The following is a 15,163-nucleotide window of genomic DNA, read 5'->3' as shown; positions in this document are numbered from 1 at the left end:
CAGTCAATGTGCAGACCTTCTCGTGAAGGTACATGCACAGCGCTATTGGGAGGGGATATCAGGAGTGTTCAGTTTTGGTCTCCACATTTGAGGAAGGACAATCTTGCTATTGAGGGAGTGCTATTGAGGTTCACCAGGTTAATTCCCAGGATGGCGGGACTGTCGTATGTTGAAAGAATGGAGCAACTGGGCTTGTATATACTGGAATTTAGAAGGATGAGAGGGAATCTTATTGAAACCGATAAGATTATTAAGGGATTGGACACGCTAGAGGCAGGAAACATGTTCCTGATATTGGGGGAGTTCCGAACCAGGGGCCAAGGTTTAAGAATAAGGGGTAGGCCATTTAGAACGGAGATAAGGAAGGACTTTTTCACCCAGAGAGTTGTGAATCTGTTGAACTCACTGCCTCAGAAGATAGTGGAGGCCAATTCTCTGGATGCTTTCAGAGAGAGTAAGATAGAGTTCTTAAAGATAGCTGAGTCAAGGGATATGGGGAGAGGGTAGGAACGGGGTACTGATTGTGGATGATCAGCCATGATCACAGTAAATGGCGGTGCTGGCATGAAGGGCATGAAGGGCCGAATGGCCTACGCTTGCACCTATTGTCTATTGTCCATTGAATTAAACCCTGTTACAATGAAGAATCTTCAATAGTCTACATGAGCAGCTGCAAGGTTTTTTGTAGTTGGTAATACTGAAGCAATAGCAGAGGGAAGGAACGTTTGGGGTGGCTGATGGGTCACCAATCACGAAGGCTGCTAGTGTAGAGCTCCTTAAGAGTTATTGGAGCAAGGAGTGCAGTGTTCATTTTTAAAAAGTTTAGTTTAGTTTATTATTGCAACATGACAATAGTGACGAGCTTTTGGTGCATGTTATTTGAATTTGAGTTTGTGGAGTTAGTTTATTATCACATGTACCGAGGTACAGTGAAAAGCTTTCTTTGCATGCGAACCAGTTATCCAGTCAAAGAAAAGACTATACATGATTACAATCAAGATGGCCACAATGTACAAATAAAGGACAAAGGGTACAACGTTTTGTGCGAGATAAAGCCTGATAAAGTCCGATTAAAGATAGTTCAAAATGTCTCCAATCAAGTAAAACTTTAAGAAAGGGTAGAGGGTATTTTTTGGAATGGGACCAGAGATTTGGGATTTCAATTGTACAGGAAGATCGGATAAACTAGGACTGTTGTCCTTAGTACAAAGAAGGTTGCAGTGAAATTTAATTATGTTCAAGATCAGGAAGGGTAAATTAGGAGGAACATACTTAAACTAATTGTAAAAGGTACCAGTGGTGTAATGGAGGAATTCTATCTCTTTAGGAATTTCAATACACTACCTGAGAGACTGACGGAAGCTCACTCAATAACAGTTTTGAAAGCAAATTGCGTATATTTTTGAAAATGAAAATTTCTAGGACTGCAGGAAACCCATTGGACAAGTCTTTCAAAAATCCAGCATGGGCACAATGGGTTGAATATGCTATAAGATTCTATGATTACATGAATGACCCAAACAGTGCTAAAGTAGCTGTAAAATATGCTAAACAAATGCATTTTTTAAATTAAAGGTAGACACAAATTGCTGCAGTAACTCAGCGGGTCAGGCAGCATCTCTGGAGAGAAGGAATGGGTAACGTTTCGGGTCGAGCTCCTTCTTCAGACTGGAATCCTACACATTTTTAAATTAAATGGTTCGGAAGACTATATCATTTGATATATAGTATAAACTATATGAGTAGTATAGTATACTAGTAGTATTCTAGCAAACGATATAATTTGTGAATAGAATTGATTAGCCCAACAATGCAGAGTAAGGGACACATGTAGTTCCCAAATTTTTAGCAATCTGACCCTCAAAACTCTGTCATATTTTCAGTAAAGTTGCTGGTTTATCTTGTGATTTTGCTGACAAATTGGAACTGGGATGAGATGAGTTCGTTGGCATAACTGGTCAGTAAATCCGAACGTATGATTCTGAGATCCATTTCATCAATTGAAGATTTATGGTATTATGGAAAATAAACTTTTTTGTCATAGAGTCAGAGTCATAGAGGGACACAGCGTGAAAACAGGCCCTTCGTCCCAACTTGCCCACACCGGCCAACATGTCCCAGCTACACTAAACCCACCTGCCTGCGCTTGGTCCATATCCCTCCAAAACCTGTCCTATCCATGGACCTGTTTAACTGTTTCTTAAATGTTGGGATAGTCCCTGCATCAACTACCCCCTTCTGGCAGCTCGTTCCATACACCCACCACCCTTTGTGTGAAAAAGTTACCCCTCAGATTCCTATTAAATCTTTTCCCCTTCACCTTAAACTCTAGATCAATGTAACTTTGTGTAACTCTCAGAAGAGTGTACAGAGTCACAATGGACAAAATACTTGGGACCCAGATGGAGTAAAGATTCCGGCTTTAGGTCTGAAAGATTCTGGTTTCAAGAAGGCAAACACAATGCTAGCATTTATTTCAAGAGGGCTGGAATACAAAAACAGGGATGTAATGCTGAGGCTCTATAAGGCATCTGGAGTATTGTGAGCAATCTCGTTGTACCCCTGTACAATGACAATAAAGATATATTGTATTGTACTGTGAGCAATTTTGGGCACCATTTCTGAAGAAGGATGTGCTGGCCCTGGAGTGGGTCTGGATGACGTTTACACGAATGATCCCAGGAATGAGTGGGTTTACATATGATGAGGGTTTGATGGCACTGGGCCTGTACTCGCTGGAGTTCAGAAGAATGAGGGGGGACCTCATTGAAACATACCAAATAGTGAAAGGTTTGGATAGAGTGGATGTGGAAAGGATGTCTCCACTAGTGGGAGAGTCTAGTGGCTAGCTCCACTAGCAGTCACAGCCACAGAATTAAAGGACGCTCCTTTAGGAAGGAGATGAGGAGGAATTTCTTTAGTCAGAGGGTGGTGAATCTTTGGAATTCTTTGCCCCTGAAGGCTGTGAAGGCCAAGTCAATGGATATTTTTTGAGGCAGAGACAGATAGACACTTGATTTGTACGGGTGTCAGGGGTTATTATGGGGAGGAGCCAGGAGAATGGGGTTAGGAGGGAGAGATGGATCAGCCATGATTGAATAGCGGAGTAGACTTGCTGGGCTGATGGCCTAATTCTGCTCCCATCACTTATGACCTTTAGTCAGTGCATCAAACGCAAAGCTATTAAAAAAAAAACTCACCTGTACTTGACTTTTTGAATTTTGAACTGAACATTCTTTAGTACGATGTGTTTAATGGATTCTATTCCCAGGTCCCAGTCCAACCATTCCAAGTGCTCCAACACCTCAATCCCAAAAAAGTTTGTTTTGACTACTTTGGTTCTCTTCCTTCCAGAGAGTTCATTACTGGCACCATTGTGAACATTTCTCTGCAAGCAAATTATAGGCAATGTGTAAATAAGATTGCAAAGCATTTTCATAACTATCTATATACTAAAACTCTCATTTGTTTGTTTGCCAAAACGGTACACGATAGTGAGACAATGTTAGGCCCACCTTACTCACCGTCATCCTGTAGTGCTATGGATGAAGTTTCATTCAAATTGGTGTTATATTTTTTAAGTTATTCACATTTTAAAGTTTATAAAAACTGCACATGCGCAGTTGGGAGGGAGGGGGGGAGAGGGAGGGGGGGAAGGGGGAGAGGGAGGGGGGAGGGAGGAGGGGAGGGGAGGGACGGGGAGGGGGGATGGGAGGGGGAGCAGAGGGGAGGGGGAGCAGGGGTGGTGGAGGGGAAAGGGGAGGGAGGGAGGGGAGGAGGGGAGGGAGGGAGAGTAGGGGGAGGGGAGGGAGAGGGGGAGGGGGAGGGGGAGGGGGAGAAGGGAGGGGGGAGTGGGGGAGGAGAGGGTAAGATAGACATGGAGAAAAAAAAAGAAAAGTGGGCCTAGAACTGAACCTCGAACTTGGTCTGAAGAGGGATCTTGACTCGAAACGTCACCTGTTCCTTCTCTCCTGAGATGCTGCCCGATCCGCCGAGTTACTCCAGCATTTTGTGTCTATCTTTGGTTTAAACAGCATCTGCAGTTCCTTCCTCCACATATCCATAAAATTGTTATTAACGAGGCAATGACGAGTGAAAAATGGAAACAAGCCCACCTGGGATTTAAGGTGCTCAGATGAAGGGAAGAGTGATATTATATTGTTGTTAGTCCTGACTGCTAGCTATTTCGTTCATCACAAATGTTGCTCTCCACCATCTCAATACTTATCTTATCATATATCATCATATATATACACAGCCGGAAACAGGCCTTTTCGGCCCACCAAGTCCGTGCCGCCCAGCGATCCCCGTACATTAACACTTATCCTACACCCACTAGGGACAATTTTTACATTTACCCAGCCAATTAACCTACATACCTGTACGTCTTTGGAGTGTGGGAGGAAACCGAAGATCTCGGAGAAAACCCACGCAGGTCAAGGGGAGAACGTACAAACTTCTAGCTTCTAAATTTATTTCCACAGCTAAATTTCAATTTGCACCCATCTTTGTACATCATCCCTAAGCCCGAGAAGCTCCCCCTGTTTCCCCATTAGCCTGAAGAGGGCTTTCGACCCAAAATGTCACCTATTCCTTTTCTCCAGAGATGCTGCCTGACCCGCTAAGTTACTCCAGCAATTTGTGTCCATCTTCAGCGTAAACCAGCATCTGTAGTTCCTTCCTGCACATCCTCCCCATCGGCCCTGTACTTTATACTAACCACATAAATACTTTAGGAGTTAGAAGGAACAGATCAGCCATCATTAAAAGGCGGAATAGACTTGATGGGCCGAATGGCCTAATTCTACTCCTATTCATTATGACCTTATGACCTTTAATTTAACCGTGAGTAATGGTGGGCCTAAAATTGTCGCGCTATCGTGTACCATTTTGGCTGTAGTCCAGGAACAAACAAACAAACAAACAAACGAGAGTTTTAGTATGCAGATGTTTAATTCTTCATGACGGTGTGACCTTTCAGTCCCGGTATCAACACATACGTTTTTTTTTGCTTACTTACATAGAACTAATCAATTACTTACAGAATAATACAGATGCTGCCTGTCCCGCTGAGTTACTCCAGCATTTTGTGTCTACCTTCGACTTAAACCGGCATCTGCAGTTCTTTCCTACACACACTATCTACAGAATAATATTGAATAAATAACTTACTTTACTAAATGTTTTTCTGGCCAACTCTTGGAAAGGGGCAGATTTCATGGAATACGTGGAGGTCAACATGGTTAAATTCTGTCAAGATAAAAAGGAAGACAATCAAAAGGTGAATGTATTTAAGGTGAAGTATTAAATTAACGAGATTCCAAGCCAGGAGTTGTGCCGTATCACTTCAATGCAATCTCCATCAGCTCCCGAGATGAGCAGTTTCTTTGCTGCTTTTTGACAAGGGATGAAGAAGGCACACGTGAGTGGAATGTACAGGAATTCATCAGAATTACTGAAGGCCAGGGAGAGTCTGCTGAAAAGGTATGTGGCGATTGAGGGTAAAATAGGAACTGGTTCAAATGATACTTAAATTAAACTAGAAGTGATAGACTGGAGCCGCAAGTACAGTTTGAAAGAATTTTGAGAAGGTAGTAATCGCGTATTTGTGTAAAAGGGTGAAATGGGAAATATCGATTTACATATCTGCCACTTACTTCTTCACGTTTTCATTGGCCTAAATGCCATGACAACTTTGATTATCCTTCAGTTAGTTTAGTTTACTTTAGAGATACAGCGTGGAAACAGACCCTTCGGCCCATCGTGTCCACACCGACCATCGATAACCCATTCTCACTGGCTCTATGTTATCCGACTTTGTCATCCACTCCCCACATATCAGGGGCATTTGTTTTTAAACAGATGCCAATTAACCTATAAATTCGTGCGTCTTTGGAGTGTGGGAGGAAAGCCAGAAGACCCGGATGAAACCCACGTGGTCACAGGAAGAACGTGCAAATTCCAGGTCAAGATCGAACACGGGTCTCTGGTGATGTGAGGCAGCAGTTCTACCTTTTGCACCACTGCGTTCCTAGTCAGAGACCAGTTCACATATATTCCTCGAGAAAAAAGTTCTGAATGTCTACCCCCATCTATGCATTCAAGAGAGAGCTAGATAGAGCTCTTAAGGATAGCGGAGTCAGGGGGTATGGGGAGAAGGCAGGAACGGGGTACTGATTGAGAATGATCAGCCACGATCACATTGAATGGTGGTGCTGGCTCGAAGGGCCGAATGGCCTCCTCCTGCACCTATTGTCTATTGTCTATGCCTCTCATCATCATTTTATATACTTCTATCAGGTCTCCCCTCAACCACAAATGCTCCAGTGATAACAATCCATGTTTGTCTAACCTCTCCTTATAGATAATATCCTCTAATCCAAGTAGCATTCTGGTAAACCTCTTCTACACTCTCTCTCTAAACCCTCCACCTAATTGCAGACACATAATACAGCAAATGCTAACCATAAAAAAATGAACAGCATATAACAGAGTGAAGTGTGGAAACGATGTGCTTTTAAACAAGTTTTTCGTCGGCTCCTGTTGAGTTAGTGAGCATTGCGGAACACACCAGTGCCATTTTAGCATCCCAGAAATTAAACGGAGACCATACACGGAGGTTTAATAAATTTTCCCTCCCTCTTTTTCATAGAGTCATATAGAGGGATACAGCATGGAAACAGGCCCTTCGGCCCAACTTGCCCACACCGACCGACATGCCCCTTTTACACTAGTCCCACCTGCCTGTGTTTGGCCCATATCCCTCTATACCCGTCCTATCCATGTACCTGTCTAAATGTTTCTTAAACATTGTGATAGTACCTGCCTCAACCGCCTCCTCCAACAGCTCGTTCCATACTCCCACCACCCTTTGTGTAAAAAAGTTACCCCTCAGGTTCCTATTAAATCTTTCCCCCTTCACCTTAAACCTGTGTCCTCTAGTTCTCGACTCCCCTAGTCGGGCAAGAGACTCTGTGCGTCTACCTGATCTATTCCTCTCATAATTTTGTACACTTCTATAAGATCATCAACTCATCCTCTTGTGTTCCAGGGAATAGAGTCCTGGCCTGCTCAACCTCTCCCTATTGCACAAGCCCTCGTGTCCTGGCAACATTTTCTGGACACGCTCATTACCAACCAACAACAACAACTACTTCCATTCTCCAGCACCGCCAGCAAAGGTGATGCATGTGCTCCCGTTTTATTATGCATGCCTGGCCTCCCAGTTTGTAACCTCCGTAAACTCGATCATCCAATACTCTGCACCCTGAGAGCCAGGCACTCTTCAGACTTTACTCTGGAGATACAGCGCGGAAACAGGCCCTTCGGCTCACCCAGTCCTCACCGACCAGTGCTCACCCCGTGCACGTGTACTATCCAATACACTATTGTGGTAAATGGTCGTAAATAGGGACAATTTACATTTTCAATAGACATTAGGTGCAGGAGTAGGTCATTCGGCCCTTTGAGCCAGCACCACCATTCAATGTGATCATGGCTGATCATTCTCAATCAGTACCCCGTTCCTGCCATCTCCCCATACCCCCTGACTCCGCTATCCTTAAGAACTCTATATAGCTCTCTCTTGAATGCATTCAGAGAATTGGCCTCCACTGCCTTCTGAGGCAGAGAATTCCACAGATTCACAACTCTCTGACTGAAAAAGTTTTTCCTCATCTCCGTTCTAAATGGCCTACCCCTTATTCTTAAACTGTGGCCCCTGGTTCTGGACTCCCCCAACATTGGGAACATGTTTCCTGCCTCTAACGTGTCCAACCCCTTAATAGTCTTATATGTTTCGATAAGATCCCCTCTCATCCTTCTAAATTCAAGTGTATACAAGCCTAGCCAAGTGTATACAAGTCCCGCCATTCCAGGAATTAACCTAGTAAACCTACGCTGCACGCCCTCAATAGCAAGAATATCCTTCCTCAAATTTGGAGACTAAAACTGCACACAGTACTCCAGGTGCGGTCTCACTAGGGCCCTGTACAACTGCAGAAGGACCTCTTTGCTCCTATACTCAATTCCTCTTGTTATGAAGGCCAACATTCCATTGGCTTTCTTCACTGCCTGCTGTACCTGCATGCTTCCTTTCAGTGACTGATGCACTAGGACACCCAGATCTCGTTGTACGTCCCCTTTTCCTAACTTGACACCATTCAGATAATAATCTGCCCTCTTATTCTTACCACCAAAGTGAATAACCTCACACATTCACATTAAACTGCATCTGCCATGCATCCACCCACTCACACAACCTGTCCAAGTCACCCTGCAACCTCATAGCATCTTCCTCACAGTTCACACTGCCACCCAACTTTGTATCATCTGCAAATTTGCTAATGGTACTTTTAATCCCTTCATCCAAGTCATTAATTTTCAGACAATTAACCTTCAAACCCGTATGTCTTTGGAGTGTGGGAGGAAACCGGAGCACCCGGAGTAAACCCACGCGGTCACAGGGAGATCATGCAAACTCCGTACAGACAGCACCCGTAGTCAGGATTGAATCCGGGTCTCTGGCGCTGTGAGGCAGCAACTCTACCGCTGCGCCACCGTGCCGCCCTCATCTATACCTGTGCTCACGAACTCACACTGGATCCCAGTCCAGCAACTCTACGACTTTAAAATCCTCTTCCTTGTTTTCATTGTCGTACCCTCTCCACATCCTCAACCCCCAATCATTGTAAGCTCCTCCAGGTCTACAACAGGGACATCTCTCCTCTCCTTCAATTCTGCCCTCTTCCACATCCCCATTTTATATTACTGACATCGGCAACCATCCCTTTTAGCCCCATCTCTCCTTAACCTCTCCACTCTCACTCCACCTTTAAGATGCTAAATTATGGAATCATGCCATCTTTACACACACATAAACAGTCCATTGATCCTTTACCAGTTCTTTATCAGTCTAATTAGTCCTAATATCAACCTCACCCCCCCCCCCCTCCCCTCCCACCCCAGTATTCTCTCCCCCTTTTCCAACAAGTGTTTATCCAATTTGTTTAGTTTAGAGCTACAGCTTAGTAACAGGCTCCTCGGCCTACCATGTCCACACCGACCATTTCACACTAGTTCGCACTAGTTCTATGCTATCACTCCTTTACATCCACTCCCTACACACTAGGAGTAATTTACAAAAGGCCAATTAACCTACAAACCCCCCAGTCTTTGGGATGAGGGAGGAAACTTAGCACACCAGGAGAAAACTTAATTAGTAAGGATGTTGGGGGTAATGGGGCGAAGGCAGGAGAATGGAGAGATAGATCAGCCATGATTGAATGGTGGAATAGATTTGATGGGCCAAATGGCCTAATTCTGCTCCTAGAAAACCCAGGTGATCACAGGATAACCGCACAAACACCACACAGGCAGCATCCAAAGTCTGGATCGAGCCCGGGTCTCTGGCACAGTGAGGCAACAGCTCTACCAGCGGCCTGCCTGTGTATTCCTTTTTAAAAATCATTAAATCTGCTTCCACTATCTGGAGGCAATGCATTTCAGATCAAAATAACTTGATGCAAGAGAATGCATCTCCTCATGTCGATTTTGTTAAGTGTCTTGGGTTGTTTTCTCACATTAAAGCACTATATAAATCCAAGCAATTGGTGCTGCTGGCAACACAAGCCACTCTGTGTAATAATGTGTACTGTGTAGTTGAATATAGCTTTCCTGAGATGATAAATGGCCACCCTCACCGCTAGCCTCTACTTTTGATTATGAATTTGGCTGATCTAAAAATCTTTTGCCATTACCGTCAGAGGGTCAAACTGCTGACATGAAGTGACTTTTACTGATTTCCAATCTTGATAGTACACTCAGCCCCTTCAGAACTGCTGCTCCATTAACTCGTACTATTTAGAGGAATACATGGAACTGCAGATCTTAGTTTAATTCACTTTAGTTTGGAATCTTAGTTTAATTCACTTTAGTTTACCATTGTCACGAGTACCGAGGTACAGTGAAAAGTTCATTTCATAAGTTCGAGGAGCAGAATTATGCCGTTCATCCCACGAAGTCTACTCCGCCATTCAATCACGGCTGATCTATCTATGCTTGTATACACTGGAATTTAGAAGGATGAGAGGAGATCTTATCGAAACGTATAAGATTATTAAGGGGTTGGACACGTTAGAGGCAGGAAACATGTTCCCAATGTTGGGGGAGTCCAGAACCAGGGGCCACAGTTTAAGAATAAGGGGTAGGCCATTTAGAACTGAGATGAGGAATAACTTTTTCAGTCAGAGAGTTGTGAATCTGTGGAATTCTCTGCCTCAGAAGGTAGTGGAGGCCAATTAGCTGAATGCATTCAAGAGAGAGCTGCATAGAGCTCTTAAGGAAAGCGGAGTCAGGGGGTATGGGGAGATGGCAGGAATGGGGTACTGATTGAGAATGATCAGCCATGATCACATTGAATGGCGGTGCTGGCTCGAAGGGCCGAATGGCCTCCTCCTGCACCTATTGTCTATTGTCTATCTTTCCCTCTCAACCCCATTCTCCTGCCTTCGCCTCATAACCCCTGATACCCATTTTGTTACGTTGCTATCCAGTCAGGGGAAAGACTATACACGATTGCAATCAAATGCCCCACAGTGCACAGATAAAGGATAAAGGGAATAATGTTTAGTTCAAGATAAAGTATGAAAAAGTCTGATTAAAGATAGTCCAAAGGTCTCCTATGAGATAGATGGGGGTTCCGGGCCACAGTCTAGGTGGTGACAGCACTGTGGAGTGGCACAGTGGTAGAGTTGCCACCTTACAGCGCCAGAGACCCAAGCTCGATCCGGACTACGGGTGCTGTCTGTACGGTGTTTATACCTTCTCCCTGTGACAACGTGGGTTTCTTCCGGGCGATCTGGTTTCCTCCCAACTTCCAAAGATGTGCAGGTTTGTAGCTTAATTGGCTTCGGTAAAATTTTCCCCTAGCGTGTAGGATAGTGTTAGTGTACAAGGTGATCGCTGGTCAATAGACAATAGGTGCAGGAGGAGGCCATTCGGCCCTGCGAGCCAGCACCACCATTCAATATGATCATGGCTGATCATTCTCAATCAGTACCCCGTTCCTGCCTTCTCCCCATACCCCCTGACTCTACTATCCTTAAGAGCTCTATCTAGCTCTCTCTTGAATGCATTCAGAGAATTGGCCTCTACTGCCTTCTGAGGCAGAGAATTCCACAGATTCACAACTCTCTGACTGAAAAAGTTTTTCCTCATCTCAGTTCTAAATGGCCTACCCCTTATTCTTAAACTGTGGCCCCTTGTTCTGGACTCCCCCAACATTGGGAACATGTTTCCTGCCTCTAACGTGTCCAAAAATGCATTGGAGATCATTTTTCAATGTTCTATAGATTCAGGATCAGTTCCTGTGGATTGGAGGATAGCAAATGTTATCCCATTTTTTAAGAAAGGAGGGAGAGAGAAAACGGGTAATTATAGACCAGTTAGTCTGACATCAGTGGTGGGGAAGATGCTGGAGTCAATTATAAAAGACGAAATTGCTGAGCATTTGGATAGCAGTAACGGGATCATTCCGAGTCAGCATGGATTTACGAAGGGGAAATCATGCTTGACAAATCTACTGGAATTTTTTGAGGATGTAACTAGGAAAATTGACAAGGGAGAGTCAGTGGATGTGGTGTACCTCGACTTTCAGAAAGCCTTCGACAAGGTCCCACATAGGAGATTAGTGGGCAAAATTAGGGCACATGGTATTGGGGGTAGGGGGTACTGACATGGATAGAAAATTGGTTGACAGACAGAAAGCAAAGAGTGGGGATAAATGGGTCCCTTTTGGAATGGCAGGCAGTGAGTGACCAGTGGGGTACCGCAAGGTTCGGTGCTGGGACCCCAGCTATTTACGATATACATTAATGACTTAGACGAAGGGATTAAAAGTACCATTAGCAAATTTGCAGATGATACTAAGTTGGGGGGTAGTGTGAATTGTGAGGAAGATGCAATAAGGCTGCAGGGTGACTTGGACAGGTTGTGTGAGTGGGCGGATACATGGCAGATGCAGTTTAATGTAGATAAGTGTGAGGTTATTCACTTTGGAAGTAAGAATAGAAAGGCAGATTATTATCTGAATGGTGTCAAGTTAGGAGGAGGGGGAGTTCAACGAGATCTGGGTGTCCTAGTGCATCAGTCAATGAAAGGAAGCATGCAGGTACAGCAGGCAGTGAAGAAAGCCAATGGAATGTTGGCCTTCGTAACAAGAGGAGTTGAGTATAGGAGCAAAGAGGTCCTTCTACAGTTGTACCGGGCCCTGGTGAGACCGCACCTGGAGTACTGTGTGCAGTTTTGGTCTCCAAATTTGAGGAAGGATATTCTTGCTATGGAGGGGGTGCAGCGTAGGTTCACTAGGTTAATTCCCGGAATGTCGGGATTGTCGTATGTTGAAAGGCTGGAGCGATTGGGCTTGTATACACTGGAATTTAGAAGGATGAGGGGGGATCTTATTGAAACATATAAGATAATTAGGGGATTGGACACATTAGAGGCAGATAACATGTTCCCAATGTTGGGGGAGTCCAGAACAAGGGGCCACAGTTTAAGAATAAGGGGTAGGCCATTTAGAACGGAGATGAGGAAGAACTTTTTCAGTCAGAGAGTGGTGAAGGTGTGGAATTCTCTGCCTCAGAAGGCAGTGGAGGCCAGTTCGTTGGATGCTTTCAAGAGAGAACTGGATAGAGCTCTTAAGGATAGCGGAGTGAGGGGGTATGGGGAGAAGGCAGGAACGGGGTACTGATTGAGAGTGATCAGCCATGATCGCATTGAATGGCGGTGCTGGCTCGAAGGGCTGGATGGCCTACTCCTGCACCTATTGTCTATTGTCTATTGTCTATTGTCTAACTCCTTAATAATCTTATACGTTTCGATAAGATCCCCTCTCATCCTTCTAAATTCCAGTGTATACAAGCCTAGTCGCTCCAGTCTTTCAACATATGACAGTCCCGCCATTCCAGGAATTAACCTAGTAAACCTACGCTGCACGCCCGCAATAGCAATAATATCCTTCCTCAAATTTGGAGACCAAAACTGCACACAGTACTCCAGGTGCGGTCTCACTAGTGCCCTGTACAACTGCAGAAGGACCTCTTTGCTCCTATACTCAACTCCTCTTGTTATGAAGGCCAACATTCCATTGGCTTTCTTCACTGCCTGCTGTACCTGCATGCTTTCTTTCAGTGACTGATGCACTAGGACACCCAGATCTCATTGTAGGTCCCCGTTTCCTAACTTGACACCATTCAGATAATACTCTGCCTTCCTATTCTTACCACCAAAGTGGATAACCTCACACTTATCCACATTAAACTGCATCTGCCATGCATCCGCCCACTCACACAACCTGTCCAAGTCACCCTGCAAAATCATAGCATCTTCCTCACAGTTCACACTACCACCCAGCTTTGTATCATCTGCAAATTTGCTAATGCGGATTCGGTGGGCCAAAGGACCTATTTCCTCGCTGTATCTCTAAAATCTAAAGAACAGGACGGTTCAGTTGCCTTGAGCAAAAGTCAGTGCTTGAGTAATTCAGCAGGCCAGGCAGTATCCGTGGAGGGACTGGGCAGCCAACCTTTTGGGACCCTTCTTTAGATCCATCTATTATTATTTAGATAAGAATAATTTATGGAACAAAAGGAGTCTGTTTGATCCATCATATCCATGTCAGCTCTTCAGTCCTATCCCATTCAAGCATTTGTTCCATGATTTTGTAACCTATTATCCAGATTTCTTTTTAATATGATGATTGCTTCTGTCTCTACCACTCTTTCAGGCAGTGAGTAGCGGATCACCATCAATCTACCTTACCTCCATCCCACTGCCCCTTGAATTTGGCATCCTTTGATTCTTTACCCAACTAAAATACATCAATCTCAGTTTTCACATTTTCATTTAACCTTGGTTTCAGCAGCTTGGGTCATCTCTGAATAACTTGGTTCTATTTTTGCTACACAACGGTTTCTGGAATCCCTAACTATAGATGTTAGTTAGATAGTAGATAAAGGACTCTGTCTGAAGAAGGGTCTCGACCCGAAACGTCACCTATTCCTTTTCTCTAGAGATGGGTGGCAGGGTGGCGCAGCAATAGAGTTGCTGCCTTACAACGCCAGACACCTGGGTTTGATCCTGACTACGGCTGCTGCCTGTACGGAGTTTGTACGTTCTCCCTGTGACCATGTGGGTTTCCTCCAGGTGCTCCGGATTCGTTCCACACTCCAAAGACATGTATGTTTGTTAGGTCAATTGGCTTCGGTCCCTAAGGTGCAGGATAGTGCTAGTGTACAGAGATCGCTGGTCAACCTGTAATCGGTAGGCCGAAGGGCCCGTTTCCGCGCTGTGCCTCTAAATCAAAGTAAGATGCTGCCTGACCCGCTGAGTTACTCCAGCATTTTGTGTCCATTTTCAGTGTAAATCAGCATCTGCAGTTCCTTCCTGCATAGCTGATAGTTCTACCTGTCCCATCAAATTTTAGCATATCACCCCTCAATCTTAAACACTTCACGTTTCCACATTCCAACAATAGTCGTGACTGACAAAACCCTATCAAATTCAGATTTATTACACTCAATTGACTGTATCTCAATCATTTAGAGTGGCACAGGGGCGCAGCAGTAGAGTTGCTGCTTAATAACAGTGCCAGAGTCCCCGTGTTCGATCCTAACCATAGATGCTGTCTGTACGGAGCAGGCTGAAGGTCCCATTTCAAGAGAGAGCTAGATAGAGCTCTTAAGGATAGCGGAGTCAGGGGGTATGGGGAGAAGGCAGGAACGGGGTACTGATTGAGAATTATCAGCCATGATTACATTGAATGGCGGTGCTGGCTCGAAGGGCCGAATGGCCTTCTCCTGCACCTATTGTCTATTGTCTATTGTCCCTGAGACGGCATGGGTTTTCTCTGGGTGCTCCAGTTTCCTCCCACATCTCAAAAACCTACAGTTTTGTAGGTTAATTGGCTTCTGTAAATTGTTCCTAGTGTGTAGGATGCGAACGTGGTCCAACATAGAACTAGTTTGAACAGGTTGGCACCGACTCGGTGGGCCAAAGCGCTTAAGTGGTGGGGAGGTGGGGGGGTTGTTGGGGTTAGGGTTACAGATTTCCAGTCACAGGCCGGAGAACAAAGAAAGCACGACACCAGAAAACCTAACAATCA

At 44.7% G+C, this 15,163-nt stretch overlaps 1 protein-coding gene across 1 annotated transcript in view; it reads right to left on the bottom strand.

The window, feature by feature from the left end:
• cfap65 (cilia and flagella associated protein 65) overlaps window positions 1-15,163 on the bottom strand; it is a 198,388-nt gene that overhangs the window by 174,601 nt on the left and 8,624 nt on the right. Inside the window, exons 2-3 of the mRNA XM_078404358.1 lie at window positions 5,173-5,250; window positions 3,201-3,388 (exon numbers count right to left, since the gene is read on the bottom strand). Of these exons, the coding sequence (XP_078260484.1) occupies window positions 3,201-3,388; window positions 5,173-5,241 (257 nt within the window). The 5' untranslated portion in view covers window positions 5,242-5,250. The remainder of the gene's footprint in view (window positions 1-3,200; window positions 3,389-5,172; window positions 5,251-15,163) is intronic.

The sequence above is a fragment of the Rhinoraja longicauda genome, chromosome 8 (genome assembly GCF_053455715.1).
Source record: "Rhinoraja longicauda isolate Sanriku21f chromosome 8, sRhiLon1.1, whole genome shotgun sequence".
NCBI classification, from domain to species: domain Eukaryota; kingdom Metazoa; phylum Chordata; class Chondrichthyes; order Rajiformes; family Arhynchobatidae; genus Rhinoraja; species Rhinoraja longicauda.
Note: the sequence above shows the minus strand (reverse complement) of the source record. Positions and strands in the feature narration are given on the sequence as shown.